The sequence below is a fragment of the Amblyomma americanum genome, chromosome 8, assembly GCF_052857255.1.
Source record: "Amblyomma americanum isolate KBUSLIRL-KWMA chromosome 8, ASM5285725v1, whole genome shotgun sequence".
In the NCBI taxonomy this organism is placed as follows: domain Eukaryota; kingdom Metazoa; phylum Arthropoda; class Arachnida; order Ixodida; family Ixodidae; genus Amblyomma; species Amblyomma americanum.
In genome coordinates, this window is record NC_135504.1 from 72,480,680 (window position 1) to 72,497,295 (window position 16,616).

At 43.7% G+C, this 16,616-nt stretch overlaps 2 protein-coding genes across 2 annotated transcripts; both read left to right on the top strand.

The window, feature by feature from the left end:
• Positions 1–1,074: 1,074 nt before the first annotated feature.
• On the top strand, positions 1,075–9,051 carry LOC144102495 (uncharacterized). Its single transcript, XM_077635757.1, has 3 exons — positions 1,075–1,110; positions 1,953–6,115; positions 8,934–9,051. The coding sequence occupies exons 1-2, from the start codon at positions 1,075–1,077 to the stop codon at positions 2,490–2,492; spliced, it is 576 nt and encodes a 191-aa protein (XP_077491883.1). The 3' UTR covers positions 2,493–6,115; positions 8,934–9,051.
• Positions 8,168–9,856, top strand: LOC144102496 (uncharacterized). Its single transcript, XM_077635758.1, has 2 exons — positions 8,168–8,200; positions 8,894–9,856. The coding sequence occupies exons 1-2, from the start codon at positions 8,168–8,170 to the stop codon at positions 9,689–9,691; spliced, it is 831 nt and encodes a 276-aa protein (XP_077491884.1). The 3' UTR covers positions 9,692–9,856.
• Positions 9,857–16,616: the final 6,760 nt, after the last annotated feature.

Genomic DNA, 16,616 nt, shown 5'->3' on the forward strand with positions numbered 1-16,616 from the left:
CTCTTGTTCTCAATACAAAGTGCACTAAATTTTAGTTCATTGTGATTGGTTGTAAATGATAGGTTTCTGTGTGGTTGTCAGCGCTTAGACATCTGGAAGTTGAAGTTCAGTTCCAGTGCTGTCGTCTTTCCTGTTTCTGCACCCTGTCCGTGTGTTAAGTGCTGTCAAACACACTGTATCAGCACCAACTAGCCTGACAGCTTGTCCTCCTCAAGATTGGCTTCTGTTCATATTTTGCATAACATTGTTCACACTTTTTAGATTTGTGCATTTATGCTTGCACTCTTGTTCTCGCTACAAACTGCAATGAATTTAGGTCACTGTAAATGACTGCTTTCTGTCCATATTTTGCATAACATTGTTCACACTTTTTAGATTTGTGCATTTATGCTTGAACTCGTTTTCAATAGAGTGTGCACTCTTTATTTAGTTCGTTGTGATTGGTTGTAAATGATTGTTTTCTGTTCATATTTTGCGTAACATTCTTCGCACTTTTTAGATTTGTGCATTTATGCTTGCACTCTTGTTTTTGATACAGTGTGTACTCTTTTTTTTAGTTTATTGTGATTGGTTGTAATTGATTGTTTTCCTTCCATATTTTGCATAACATTGTTCACACTTTTCAGATTTGTGCATTTATCCTTGAACTCTTATTCTTGATACAATGTGCACTATTTTTTTAGTTCATTGTGATTGGATGTAAATGATTGGTTTCTGTTCATATTTGGCATAATGTTGTTCACACTTTATAGATTTGTGCATTTATTCTCGCACTCCGAGGTGTTGTGTTTCATGTGCAGGTCTCTGATTATGGGAGGTTACATTTCAATGTTAACTTAACATTTTGGTTGTCAGTTTTGGAACATTGAAAGTGGTTGTGTGTTTTCAGCTGTCATGTGTTGGCATCTGAGATGGTGTAATCAAGTTCATAATGTCTTTCAAGATGGAGTTATTTGTTTCACTGAGAAGTTTAACTTCACCAGATTTTTTGTAGAATTAGTGTAGCTCGACTTGCATTAGAACTATAAGTAAAGCAGGTCTTAATGGTAGCCCTAGCAAATCTAACTCGAGACCATGCTGTGTGGGCCCAAATGCCGTTCTAGTGACTTGGTTAGTTTCCATTTTGGAGACCGTATAGCCACACCGCTGCATAAACAGCACGGTAAAAAACACAAGAAATTGAATGATTTGATGTCGGCAAAGGCAGGCAGTGTGGTCAGCGGAGAGCGAAATCGTTGCCACATTCGGCTGCCCCCAATTTAAACGGAGGAAAGACTCCTGGGATACGATGTGGAGAGCAGCTACGTTAACTTTGAACATCACGGATAGAGCTTTTCTTGGCTACTTTCATCCCTGGTAAATCTAGCTGCCTCTTGCATCACAAAGTGATAGCTGTGTGCTCGTGAACATCTTGAAGTGTGAAGAAACAAATATTACTGGGCTTTGTAGCAGTATAGTGCAAACTCAGGATTTTACAGATCATCCATTTTATGGAATGCTGTGATTTGGCCTGAAAATGTTTCACAAAAATTTTTCCTCAACTGCAATTCTGTTAGTTTTCTTGTGGTATACTAGGTAGAATAGATATGGAACCTCTCGGTTTAACGTGTGCAGTTAAAAGCTGTAAACTGCACCAGACTCTATAACTAAATTCCACTTGTTATCGGTGACGTCTATTTCTAGATGATCTAGGGTGTCCTTGTCATGAAGCCAAAAATGATACACGTGCACGAGTAAAAGTGTCTTATTATTGGTTTGACTCTCTTCATTTCTGTTAGTAATGTGTAGTTATTTGCAGCTTGAAATTTTGTCATCTGTATGCTGAATTCGAAGCACAAAAAGCTTGCAGAAGTTTGACTTTCTCAATTTAACTTTGCAAAAGGAAGCAGAGTTGTTGTATGGCATCGCAGCCACATTGAATATGTCATGGCCCTGGCACCAGGTGAGTTTAGTCACGCACTATATTGCAATTTCTGTGCCGTTCAAATGCAGGCGTGGTCTCTGAAGGCTGCAAAGACGGTGCACGTCATGGACAAGATTCAGCTTGTGAACCCACAGGCAAGCAGCTGCATGAATGCAGCCACTGTGGCAAGACCTTCAAATGGAAAAGTAGCCAAGTCAAACACCTACGCATCCACAGTGGTGATCGTCCATACAGTTGTGAGCACTGTGAAAGCAGGTTTGTACAAAAGAGCCACCTGGTTAACCACCTGCGCACCCACACGGGGGACTGTCCATACACTTGTGACTACTGCGAAAGCAGCTTTGCGCAACAGAGCGGCCTGATCAACCACCTACGCACCCACACGGGCGAGCGTCCATATGTTTGTGACCATTGTGGCAGTGCCTTTGCAGTGAAGAGCACCCTGATAGTTCACCTGCGCACCCACACGGGTGATCGTCCATACGTTTGTGAGCACTGTAGCAGTGCCTTTGCAAAAAAGTCCAACTTAGCGAAACATCTGCGCACTCACACGGGTGAGCGTCCTTAAAGTTGCGAGTATTGCGGCAGTACCGTTGCAGTAAAGGACACCCCGTTAAAACATGCTCACCCAGACGGCGGAGAAGCTATTCCAGGGTTACTTGTGCCAAAGAAGGTTCGCTAAACAGAGCAGCCTCGAGAGCCATATAGTGGTTATGCATGAAAGGAATAGCAGTGTTCAGTGAAACTGTGGCACCTTTTGGCACCCTTTTGGAACATTTTGATGGCTGTCCTGTTTTTCCCAACCAACTCGCAACATTCAAGCTGCTGCTGTGCAGCTTCTTCTCCTGTCCCCTTCTTTTGCGGTGTATAATTTTTTGTGTGAAAATTAGATATGTTGATTGATTGATCCTAAGTAGAGAGCCCATGAAAGTGTTGCTAGATACCCTGTGTCAATAGTTCTATTTCATAGCTTCCATGCCGAGAAATTTCTTGTCTGAAAATTCCATCTACACGACCTCACTGGCTCTGAGTAATTCGTCCTTCACTGGAAGCAGGAGGCTGCTAAGCTTTTAAACTCGCATGAATGGGAATATAATTATAGCTTTTGCAGATGGCAAAACTTCTTGTTGGGAAAATTCAGCGACGTAACGAGTATATCTTACTGGTGCTAATTCTCAGTTTTTGCCCAAAAGAAATTTGTAGGAATAAAGGGAGCACCACCATTCTTGCTATTTCCTTCACATCTTTTGTCAGCCAACAGATTAATATCGCTGCCGATATATATTTCCATAACAACACAGAAAGTGCTCGTGTGACCTTCGCATTGTGGTGTTTCAATGTGATAGCGGTAAGGAGTCCGTGTCACAGAAAAGCCGGTGATGACATCATTGTTGTTGATTGTAAGTGAACAATTCACGAAAAAATCCCCGGAGAGGCAGCCTAGGTAAGCCACCTGACACATGACCTTGTGGCATTATCACAACTTGGCTACCAGATAGTGTGCAAACTGCCCACATTGGCAGGTGGCAGTCTAATTAGCGGTTGGTAGCGAGAGGTTCCTCGGGAAGAGCACCCTGGGTCGCACAAACCCCAGCGGTGTCGGCAGTGGTCGCAGGGCAGTGGCGCGTCGCTTAACTGCTGCAGCATTGCACAGGGAGTGATACGAGGACTCCCAGAAATCTATGAATGTAATGTTGAGAGTGAACAGTTTCAAATATGTGTCAATTAACCCCTTAACGCTATCGCGTCGTACCCTTGAGGTCTAGCTCAAGTGTCCCCTCAAACTTTGTTAGCAGTCTTCGATTGCAGGACCCGAGGTGGAAGAAAAACGTTGATCTTCAAGATGTGATTAGGTATAGTAGTTTTAAGCAAAAAGTAACAAAAAGCATGACTGCACCGTGATCTGCATTACTGTTTCTCAAATGATTGCTTCTGTGTTGCATTTGAATGGCATATTTTTCAGGACACTGTGTCCTCAGTGTTTTTGATTTCTTGTTCAAAGTAGAAGTTCTGTCATTTCACTTTATGCCAGCTTTTTGCATTTAAATGTTAGTGATTAAGATCATATAATCTTGTCAGGTGTTGTCTGCAATTATACACCTGCAGGGATTGCGGCCACTGTAATTGCTTTGGTTTTACAGATTGAGAATAGTTGCTGATGTGCTTGCAGAAACATTTAGCTCCAGTAAGGTGAGAACTCATGCAGTGGATGCTAAGCTTCCATCTTAAGTCTGCTCTATATTTGCTCAGTTTACGTGACTTGTTGTGTTTGCCAGCAGAAAATGTTGTGCTCATTCTGGCTTCTTGTAGTGCTTATTTCTTTGACTTATGTTGTGTGTTGAAATCCAAAAGCCGTGCTTTAGTGTTACTGACCTGGATCTGTAAGGAGCTGAGCTTTCCAGTTTTCTAACCCCTCTACGTCTCAAAATCGAGCCTCGTTATTGTGCGTTTACTACGGAAAAAAAATTCTTGGCTCTAGTATTTTCTGTGCTCGTTTCTTTTTCAAAGTGACTCACTCAAAAGGAAACGAGTTCTATGATACCTAGGTTAGCATTGGTTGCTTGTTAACTGATCATTGATTGCTAGCTAGCTTAACTGTGTCAGATGTTGCCGACTATTCTAGGTCTGGTTACGTTTGCTTGTTTTCTCCAATATTTTTTATGTGTCAAATTTTTTTCTTTTGGCCAGTCTAGGCCAATGAATAGTCTCGTCGTTTATTCAGAACATGTTTGTTTTTGTTGCACGGTTTGTGAAAATGTGAATTGGTATCAGTGCAAGCCTTTGTACTTAACTGCCAAACACTGCTTGAAAGACATGCTCCTCAGGTGTTCTCTTCATGTTTGGTTTTTTCGCAGTGTTAGTGAGATATAATAATGGTAAATTCACAGTTAATTTTTCTCCCACATTTTTGTAGAATCCATTACCATTTAATATGAAACCAACTTTCATGCTTTTAAATGTCATTTTCTTTTCCTTCAATCGTGATTGATAACTTGTTTCATTGATAATAGCATACGGAGCACTTACTTGAAATGTTCTCGTCTATTCTTAAATTGTTAACAAATGTACCCAAATTGTATTTCGTTCATAGTTTGAATTATTTATTTATTATTTATTTATTTATTCAGAATACCTGCATTTCCAGAAGGCATTATTGTAGGGGGTTTAGTATATTGGGGTCACACAATGGCAAAAAGTTTGTCATAATGCATATAAATACATTGCTTGTGTTGTATCTTCGGTATCTTAAAAATCACTTTATGAAAATGTTGTTTTTCTGTTATTTGAATTTTAACATTTTTGTGGACTCTTCCAACAGGAGTTCTCTTGTGCAACCTTTAGGTTTGACCTCCTCCTGTGTTTACTGAGTGTGTGTGTATATTTCATGATCAGTAATAAACTGATTCTGACTCTGAGAGGGATATGGCAGACTTGCATAGGATGAGACTTGTGATTATGCATAAGGAAAACAACAGACGGTCTCACAATCTGTGCATTCCTCTTGGATCATTTTCATTCTTCGCTCACATTTTCAGACAAACAGTGTGTGTTCTCAAGATACTTAACTATGAAATGCTCAAAACATGGACAATTATCTTGCGGCTGTTGGTTTCTGTTTCACCTTACTCTAGTTGTGTTTCACTTTATAGGCATCCCAGCCAGTATTGAAAGAATGCAAGTTACCTGAAGTAGAATCTTCTAAAGAAAGCAACTACAGTTCACCTGTGTAGACCCATAGCTTTATGCCCATATATTTCAGAACAGCATATCTGGTGATCTAAATGTATGCAAAGCTTAGTGCCTGAGAGGCCTTAAGATTGTGCCAAGAGGGCTAGCCAGGTCACAAGAAATAAGGTGTCAAGTGTATAGTAAAATATACTACGAGTCTCATTTTGTATGAGCATACAGGAAACATCATCTTCAATGCTGTAGTCTTATTTTATTTCACTGTACCAATTGCACATTGCAGTGGGTAGTCTCATGTGTCTCTAGCATTGTCATTTTTGTGGGTAGCACATTAGCACTGCTGCTTCGGCCACACCAGATTTTTGATTATTCTGATTTGCTTTTTATTTTTCAGGCCCATGTTGACCAGCCAAGAAACACATTCTTGCAGATCAGGAGTCTTTCAGAACACCTCCTGCCAGCCCTCATAGTCCTCATGGCTTGATGTTCATATTCTGTAAATTAGTATGTCCAAATGTCTCAGTGCTTGCTCTCTATATGTTAAGTGGGATGATAACTGCCATATATATTCGCGTAATAAGCCCACTTTTTTTTTTCAGAAATGTTGACATCAGTTTGGGGCGAGGGTTCATTACGTGGGAAGAAAAGCTTCAACAGGTATTTCGGAACGGTCCAAATTTCATGGCATACCTCTGTGCATCTTTCTGTTATCAACAAACGCTCGCGGTCAGACGCGTTCGTGCCGCTGGTATTTAGCATTGTTCACTTAGACGCGATCCGATAATTTTGTGGTAGCTGATGGCACTAACCAATCGTGGCGAGATAATGCGAACATTCTGAACACCGGCACTGAAGGTTAGGTGTGCGTTTTTTTACACGAGGTTAAAAGAAAACACGGAACGGTTATGAGTGTGTAATGCGAATGTTTAAGCCTTCGCTTAGAGCACACAAAGTCTTGGAGCTCTGCCAAGTTCGCCACACCGCTCCCCCTCCGCCACCCCTCTTCCAGGAGCTCTCCTGAGAAGATACACAAACAAGCAGTGCTGTTTTAGGCTGGCAGCATTTTGGCACACTGCCAAGGTCTGCGCAGAAGGCGGTGCGAATGCGAGTGGGTCCATTACGCGAGTAAATTTAAACAAAATTTATTGGCTTGTTCGGTTTTAACTAATAAAAAAAGATGCTGTCGTCTCAAGACACAGTATTTTTTATTGGAACTCGTATTTTGGGAGCAAGTTGGTTCCTTTCTCGGGGAGACAATAGGCAGACTGGTGTGCACCTTTAAATGACTGAAGAGGGGAAGCAGTGAAAGCCTGGGGATGTGCTTTGAAACAAGCAGCTAAGTACAACGATTCCCAGAGCAGCTTTCACAGGGTGGCGAGACGGTTTAAGGGGGAGTGGCAAAGCAGCAAGTGGGGACATCTGCTGTCACTCATACCTCCCATTCTTACTGTACACGCTAAATAACAGCAAGCTTTGAAGAGGCAGCCTTCCACAAGTGTATCGTCTCTATCTTTGCTTTGTGACTGAAAGAAATGAAAATGCTCCCTGTTGTCATCCGTGAGGAAGGAACACATTTCGTTCAAAAGAGTCCAGCTCGAGCAAAATAGTTATCCAAGAGACGATGGCTTCCCATACTAAGTGTGATGCATCAGACCTTGTCCTGTTACGCAAAGATCAAAACCAGATCACTGAAATATGAGTGACAGTCTTTGTGAAGGATTCTGTGTGTGACTTGTCGGAGAGTGAAGGAGCTTGTCTACTGGAAATTTTCTTATCATTTGGCACAGCAGTGCAAGCTGAGGAAGTTTTATTGTAAGCTGAGAGTTCTGGTGAAAGAAATGCTTGTAGTGTAGTAATTCTATTTGGTTGCATGATCCTTGAAGTTGCTTCCTGGGCTGTACTGGCTCAGTTTTTGCAAATGTCTTGCATTGATTGTTCATTCTTATTCTGCTACTTTGGAAATGAATTTCTCGTTAATTCGTAAGTCTTGCTTTTTTCATGGGCTGGACACCTTTCTAATGAAAGCAGCTCTGCAAAAGAAATAGCTTCTCTTGCAATGTAGTTAGATGTTCCTAAATCTAACCAGTAGTGATTGAAGTGCTATTGGCTGAAGGCCGTGCTTTATGTGCATTTTCGTGTTCCCGATACAAACGGCACGGAATTTTAGTTCATTGGGATTGGTTGTAAATGATTGATCTATTGTCATATTTTGCATAACATTCTTCACACTGTCTATACATGTGGATTTATGCTTGCTCTCTAAGGTGTGTTTCATGTGCAGTTTCCTGATAACAGGAGCTTACATTTCAGTGTTAACTTGACAATCTGTCTGTTTTAGAACATTGAAAGTGCTTGCTTGTGTTTTCTGCTGTCATATATTGATATCTGAGGTGGTATAATGGAGTTCATATTGTCTTTCAGATGGAGTGATTTGTTTTGCTAAGAAGTTCAGCTTCAGAGTTTTTGCAGAATTTGTGTAGCTCAACTTGCGTTCTTAGAACTGTAATTAAAGCAGGTCTTATGCAAGCCTTAGCAAACGGAACTTGAGACCATGCTATGTGTGGGCCCAAGTGCCATTCTAGTGACTTGGTTAGTTTCACTTTTGGAGACAGTATTACCACACCGCTGCATGGACAACACGGTCAAACATGAAAGTCATATAATTCAGGCAATTATTGGGCTGACTTGCACCCACAAAGAATTGAATGATTTGATGGCGGCAATGGCAGGCAGTGTGGTCCGTGGAGAATAAAATCATCGCCACATTCGGCCACTCTCAATTTAAACGGAGCAAAGACTCTTGAGATAAGATGCGGAGAGCAGCTGCGATAACCTTGAACATCGTAGATGCAGCTCTGCATGGCTACTCTCTTCCCTGATAAATCTAGCAATTCTTCAGTAGCAATTCTGTGAGTTTTCTTATGGCGTGCTGGGTAGAATAGATAAAAAATCTCTGGGTTGAATGAGAGCAGTTAACAGCTGTAAACTACGTCACATTCTGTGACTTCTGTTCCCGGATGAACTAAAGGGCTCGTGTCATGGCGTCAGAAATGATACATGTACACTAGTAAATGTGTCTTGTTGGTTTGACTGTTTTCATATCTGTTAGTAGTGTTGCGCTATTTTGAGCCTGAAATTTTGTCATCTGTATGCTGAATTTGAAGCATGAAAAGTTTGCAAAGCTCGACTTTCTCAATTTAACTTTGCAAAAGGAAGCAGAGCTGTTGTATAGCATTGCAACCACATTGAATATGTCATGGTCCTGGCACCAGGTGAGTTTAGTCACGCACTATATTGCAATTTCTGTGCCGTTCAAATGCAGGCTTGGTCTTTGAAGGCTACCAAGATTGTGCACACCCTGGAGAATGTTCAGCTGGGGAACCTGCAGGCAAGCAGTTACACGAGTGCAACCACTGTGGGAAGACCTTCAAATGGAAAAGTGACCAAGTCAAACACCTACGTGTCCACACGGGTGATCGTCCATACAGTTGTGACTACTGTGGCAGTGCTTTTGCAGTGAAGGACACCCTGTTGAAACACCTGCGCATTCACACGGGTGATCGTCCATACAGTTGTGACTACTGCGAAAGCAAGTTTGCACAAAAGAGCAGCCTGGTCAACCACCTGCGCACCCACACGGGGGACTGTCCATACACTTGTGACTACTGCGACAGCAGGTTTGCTCAAAAGAGCAGCCTGATCGGCCACCTACGCACCCACACGGGTGAGCGTCCATATGTTTGTGACTACTGTGGCAGCGCCTTTGCAAGGAAAGGCAACTTGGCAACACACCTGCGCATTCACACGGGTGAGCGTCCTTACAGTTGTGAGCATTGTGGCAGTGCCTTTGGAGACAGGAGCGCCCTGATATCACACCTCCGCACCCACACAGGGGAGAGGCCATTCCAGTGCGAGCGGTGCCCCAGGGCCTTTGCACAGAGTTCGAACCTCAGGAGCCATATGCTATCCCACAGTGGCGAGAAGTCATTCCAGTGTGACTTGTGCCAGAAAATGTTCACTAACAAGCGCGTCCTAAAAAACCATATAGCGACTATGCACGAAAAGAATAGCAGTGTTTAGTGAAACTGTTGCAGCTCTCGGCACCTGTTTGGAACATTTTTATGTCTATCCTCTTTTTACTAACTTTCAGCATTAAAGCTGCTGGTGTGCAGCTTTTTCTCCGCGCCCCTTTTTTCACCATGTATCCCTCTTTTGGTGAAAATAAATTATGTTGATTGATTGATTGATGTTTACTAGATAGCTTACGAAAAGTGTTGCTTTACAATCTGTGTCAGTAGGTACCATATTTACACGATTGCAAGCCGACCCATTTTACAAAATAATGCACTCTCGTTCTACTCTTAATGGGCGTCGTCCCAGTTTTTTTGTTTACTTTCAACCGCACACTCGGCGCTCAAGAGAGCATCGATAGTTGATAGAAGGGCCGCTGTTCCAATCGCGGCGGCACCGCCACTCGGAACCGCAGCTGCGCCGGGGAGTGTTGGTAGCCGACGGAAGAGCCGATGCCGCTCGGCCGCTCACCTGTAGTTTTTTTTTGTCTCTGATGCATTTAACGCCAGCCGCGTTTCACATGTTTTTAAAGTAGTGCTTTGTCAGTCGTCATTTGTGCTCCGGATGTGGTAAACGACCGGCACTCGTTCACGGCTACATTCAAGAAGGCTGCCATTCTTTACACCGAAGAAATGAACTGCGCACTGGGTCGCAAGTTCGATATTCGCAGCGGGTGATACAGGTGATGCACCAAAATTCTTTGTAAAACTTGCAACACGCGCGGTTGGAGCAGTTTGTTTTACAATGTAGTATGTGCTGCTACCAGGTGAATACTATTAAAACAAAAGCAGAAAAGCTTCTTGGGACATCCACGACTTGGGAAGAGCCTATCCTGTCTGCTCAAAGTGTGTTCACAAATAAGGGGGGTGGCAGCTATAACAGTGTTTTATTTTCTGCTGCAGAGACGAGAAGTATGAAAGCAATGGATGCAGTGGTTTTAGGCTCACAACTCAATGTAGCAATGGAAAAAGAGGGACGTATGTGTCCCACAATGGGTTAGACACCTAAGCTTCACCTCTCCCTAACTAGCACACATCTTTTTACCACCCCCACCCACCCCCTACAGGAAAGAATTCGTGAATCTACTGGTTTCAATGTTCTGTTCCATATGAATAATCCGTGTGGTGGTATTTGCCTTGTCATTGGCACAACAGTTCATTGAAGTCCTGGTTAGCTAAAAAAAAACAATTTTCGAAGCTTTCATTTTGCATGTTCACTCTTGAAATTAAGCAGGGATAAAAGTTACATTAGTAACAAGCAGGACTACGTTTTTGAAACTTGTTTGGCATCTACTTTATGGTGCATTATACATACACACACTGAAAAACTGGTTTGTTGGTATATTATTCAACTTAAAATCGCAATAATTTATTGATGCTGCTGACCTGATGGTGTCAGTTGTCTAACTAATCCATCAGGTAAGCTCTTGCTCTCATGTGTTAATGCCTCCATGGAAGTGCCATTTTAAAGAAGCTTCTCTGCTGTTGTTCGTACATTGGGCAGTGCTTCCACAGAAAGCTCTGCAATTGCCTTTGTGGTTGCGTCAATTGCAGGACAAACATGGATGGATGGATGAATTATGGCATTACCTTTTGTATCAGGTGCAGCTTGTTGCATCACCTAGCCTATACATCCCCCCTTGTTAATTTTTTTTTCCTTTTCCTTCTGTTTCACTTTTACAATGTTTAGTTTCACTATCTTTTTCCTCTCCAAATTCACCTCTCCCTTGACTTCCACCACCAATCTTCTAACCTCCTCTTTGTCAATATCACGCTTTTCTCATCCACTCGACTGTCCGCCCTAGTAAATCCCAGCGCTCTCTCTATGTCTGTTGCTGTTCCTCCGGGCCGGACTGGGTGAAGTTCTGTGCACCTCAAAACCAAGTGTTCTTTGGTCTCCTTTTCTGTTCTACAGGAAATGGCTTGGTAAATGCTTAAGGAAACAACTTGGTAAATGCTTTCCAAGGCACGCATCAGTGGCTGTAGTACTTTCAAGATCACAACCAGTGAGCGCTCATGAGCAAGCCAACATCCATTTCTGTCGTCGTAGTTGCCTAAATGGCATTGTTTCGTGATCTTGGCGGCCTCAAGAAACTATCCACAAATGTAAAAGCAGCAACCAATCAGTTTTCTGAACTTTGCCGGAATAGTAGTCCAGCTCCACTGCTCATGTCAGCTTGGTAAATGCTCTCCAAATCATGTACCAGTGGCTGCAGTGCTTTCAAGATCACAACCAGTGATCGCTCATGAGCAAGCCACCAAGTTTTGTCTGGCTGGACGAGTTTCACCTTCAACTCAACAGCATCTTTGATTTTTTTCAGGTGCACTTGGGTGCCTGGAACTCGTATCGAATAAATAGTAGTGTGACAAGACTAGATTAATAGTCGCTTTGATTTCCTTCGACGACAGAAGCACGCACTAAGGCAAGCCGGAGAAAGCGACCTCTGCAGTGGGTGTAGCAGTTGAGGGTCGCACTTCTGCTAAGCCTGTACCCTGTCGTCACAGTCACCATACTTTCTCTCATTAGAAGTCATGCTTTCTTCCACCATAAGTCAGCTATGGACATGCCTCCCTTTGTGCACGTGTCCTTCTGGCACTATTAAATGAAAAATTCCCCATTGTGTAAAAAAAAATTGGAGGGAACACCTAAGCTCTATCTTAAGGGTATGACGCGATAGCGTATTGGGTTAATTCCCATATCTGCAGAGAGTCATTCTCTACCTTACATTCAGAGATCCCTGGGAGTCCTCAAACTGCTCCTGGCACAGTGGTGCAGTGGTTAATCGATGCACCACTGCCCTGCAATGGCAGGTGCTCCCAGCAGCGGGCCACCAGTCATTGATTTAACGGTCAGCTGTCATGGTGGGCAGTTTGCTCACTATGCACTGGGCAGGCTGTGATGACGCTGTAAGGTCACATGACCTAGGTGGCCAACCTGCCTGCTTGGTTGCTGTCTATGCACCACCTGCCATGGTCATGCTCATGATTTTTTGCTCAATGCCTACGCTGGACTTTCTAGGTAAAAATTGTGAATTAAGGTGGTGCCTTCAGAAAACCAAGGGAAATCACTGGTTATGATTACATGATACCACCCTCTTATTACCACATATCGGAGAAGAGGGCTGTATGTCATGTTGTGGCCTTCTCTGTTTGTGAAATCTCGCATGTTCAAATGCTGTTTCTATCTGTGTGCTAAGCACAAAGCAGTTTTTAATAAGGTTAGTGTTATTGAAATCTCCAATCTCTTGGATCAACTGCTCGCTTCACCCGTATCTTCCCTTGCTTTCTTATTCTGTGAGCGCTTGATTTCATGTTTCATTTAGTCCGCATAGCATTTCGTTTAATAGACAAAACTATCTGTTAGCCATATGTTCCCAAAGGCAGCCCAAATTTTGCTGGGAATGTGCAACGCTATTTGCAGCGCTATTATGCCATTTGTGAACAGCAGGCAACGTTTGTTCCCTGCACATGTAAATTTTAAAATTGCCTCGTGGGTTAGCTCAGCAACATTTTGTTCTGTCACTATTCCGAGTCTTCTGTATAGTGCCTTCAACTAATAAATTATGACTCATCATTTGAAGAACCTTGTAATATATGAGAAACCTAAGAAAACTGGCATGCTGGTTTTACCCTGCTGTAATAAAGGGGTGCGTACGTAATTACGTTCTTGCCGGGTACTTGTCTTCAGAGTGCAAAGAAGCACTAGTGGAATGAAGCCTCATCGTGCTAAAGCGACCTTAAAACCAAATTTTCAATTAGCATAGAGAAGGCAAATGATGGCGGAAGCCCAGACACTAGTCCTTCGAATGGCCGCTCACTAAACAGTTGTATTTTCAGTTTCGAGTTGCAGGCAGCCAATGTCTCGTCTCGTCGATGGTGAGGGAACATGTTTATTACCTCAGGACCTCATTTGCCTACCAGATGTGCTTTTCAGCTAACTCCATAGCACAGCCACGTTTGTACAGCTGCACCTACAAGGAGCATGCAAAATAACTTTCAGGCTAGTCATTAGTATATGTTTCGAGATGCGCAGTGTGAGAGAAGTGACTGACAAGAACGACGAATGCTGCAGCATGCGCCTCTTTCAATGTGTACAGTGCGAGAGAGATGGGCAACATGAAAGAGCTAGGAATGGAGGACAAGCACTGTTAGAAGTCAGCTGCACCAAGCGTCACGAATAAAAGCCCATTCAGGCATAGCACTTTATTCGGTACTTGATACACTCTATAGGAAAAGCAGTACCATGCCTTTTGGAGGTGCTCATGGGAAGCAGAACACCAGTGGCACCGCATCAGCTAGTAGCCGTGTCTTTGCTCCAGTTTGCTTGAAATGTAACTTGGTAAAGTGGGAACTGCTAGTTGGCTGCCTGTAAATATCTGTCATCTAACTTTTCTTTAATTTATCCCCCATCATTAATATAATGAGCTTGGAGTGTGACAACGTGCATCACTAAAGTACAGCAATGGTGACACTAGTGCACTGGACGATGCAGAGCTGAGCAGACAAGGCACTGTACGTGTTGAGTGTAGCGGTATCCTGTCGTTTGCTAGTATCGTCCCATTCAGATGCAAAGGACGTATCTTTTTTAAACGTCCTTCCCGAAGACTTTGCTGGTCTCCTCATGTAGTCAACAGGTAGGTAGGCATTGTCATGGGAAAAGACGAGAACGAAGAAACGGCGAAATTCCATGTGAAAAAATTGTCAGGATGGTTGCCATTAGTTAGCACAAGATTCAGCGGCAGCTGTTGAGGTATTTATACTTTACAATATGTTGTGATAGACAATCTATGAAAGCAACCTCATATCTGTATAGTTTTAGGGCGTGTTCTCTTTGTTGTCGACAGTTGTTTTTCATCTAGGTATCCTCTCCAGTCCACCGCCAATGATACTCTTGAGCAGCGCACTTCGCAGCAGCTCCCACGGGTGTACCAAGCAACATTCCTCCGCTCTTGCCACACCCTTCCTCCTCCTCCTATGGTAACCACAATCCGGATGGCTACTGTAGTATGCCTTCCTATGCTCTCGCCATATATAACCTCCTTCCGTGGCAACCCTTCTCCTTCTAGGGTAACTACCCTCTAAATGGTTCCCACGGCAACCACGTATACTGGTTGCACATTCTCATGCTGCCGCCGCACCCTCTTTCGATGGTTCATCCCTCGGTTGGGGATTTTTCCACTTTCACCACACCCACCACCTTGCGGTCAGCTGTTAATTGTAACCATCATCTGGATATGCCTTCCTACGCTCTCGCCGTAAAGCCTCCTTCCATGGTAACCGTCCTCGTCATTCGAGGATAACTACCTTCCTGGTGGTTTTTGTGCCAACTGCCAACCGGCTGCACCTTCTTATGCTCTTGCCATATCCTTCTCCTTCAAGTAACCATCCTCCTGTTGGGGATTCCTCCGCTCTCTCGGTACCCTCCTCCTTCCATGGCAACCACTCTCCGGATGGTTGCTGTGGTAACCATCTATACGCACTTCTCCGCTCACGTCATACCCTTCTCCTTGTACGGTAACCACCCTCCAAGTGGTTTTCGTTGCAATGCACCCACCAGTTATGCCAAAAGGAACGGCGCTTAACAGCTGTTGCTGTGAAACAGAAACTGAAAAACCGTGCTAACGTTTGATTTCATGCACTGCTAAAGGCTGAGTTCCGGGACGCGATCCCTTAGTTCAGGCGATTTCACTTTTGTGCGCCTAGTGGAGATTGAAGCGTGTTGCGGTCACTTGGCTCCAAACCCCGATGGAATGCACTTTTCTGTGTTTTTTGGAAGCGAAAGCTTCACTACGCTAGGTAAAGCAGATTTTACCGTGCATTGTCGGTTGACCTTCAAGTGAGCCAGAGGTCAAATGTGGCTATATGCCTTAACATATCTGGTCCACCATGGTGTGGCACCACTTGACTTTGAACTTTCAGTTCGCCGATAGAGGGCAGTAGAATAGGCCGCAGTGTTCATTGAGTGACCAACCTCTCGCGATGAACCATTAATTTTTAACTGCAACCTGCAAGGGTGGCAGGGAGGGCGCGCTGCCTATTCAATGTGTGAACTGCGCTTATCGTTGCAGACGCCAAGCTACGTCTACTTGCCCGATACACCACAGCTTTTACTCTCTAACAAGGTTCAGCAGTAGTTAAGTCACAGCTAATTTTTTTCGTCCTTAACCAGATGTGGCACTTCTGTTTTGAGAGAGAGAAAAAATGTTCAATGCAGATTATGGTTAAGTGGGCCCTCATTCCAGGAGCTCATTGTCTTTTGCCGCCACTCTTGCCCTAGTTATCCGTGAACCCGACTGATGATGATGATGTTACCAGATTTATTTTCCACCAGATAAGGAGGCCCCTTACTCCCCCGGCACGCAGGCCTGCGTGACGGGGGCCAGGACCTCCACAATTAAAGCAGGCAAAGAGGTGTTGACTACTGAAACTAACCGTGACGTCAAAATGTGATGCGAGTCATGACGTCACTTGTGACTAATAATAATAATAATTGGCTTTTGGGAAAAGGAAATGGCGCAGTATATCTGCCTCATCTCGGCGTACACCTGACCTGCGCCATATAGGGAAGGGATAAATGAGGGAGTGAAAGAAGGAAAGAAGAAGAAGAAAGGTGCCGTAGTGGAGGGCTCGGGAATAATTTCGACCACCTGGGGATCTTTAACGTGCACTGACGTCGCACAGCACACGGGCGCCTTAGCGTTTTGCCTCCATAAAAATGCGGTCGCCTCGATTGGGTTCGAACCCAGGTACACCGGATCAGTAACCGAGCGCCTTAACCACTGAGCCACCGCGGCGGGTTTGTGACTACACGCATGATTAAATTTTTAAACAATCAGCGTTTCCAGCCGAGCTGCCGCTATACGCTAGGAGTGCGCCAGTGAAAATTGAAAATTGGTGTTTGAGGAAAGGAAATATCTCGGTCGACACACGAACCA

Bases quoted from the DNA above. Each gene is read 5' to 3' on its own strand.
- LOC144102496 (XM_077635758.1), top strand. From the start codon at position 8,168: ATGTGTGGGCCCAAGTGCCATTCTAGTGACTTG. The intron at 8,201-8,893 runs GTTAGTTTCACT...AGGTGAGTTTAG, and splicing joins AGTGCCATTCTAGTGACTTG to TCACGCACTATATTGCAATT.
- LOC144102495 (XM_077635757.1), top strand. From the start codon at position 1,075: ATGCTGTGTGGGCCCAAATGCCGTTCTAGTGACTTG. The intron at 1,111-1,952 runs GTTAGTTTCCAT...AGGTGAGTTTAG, and splicing joins AATGCCGTTCTAGTGACTTG to TCACGCACTATATTGCAATT.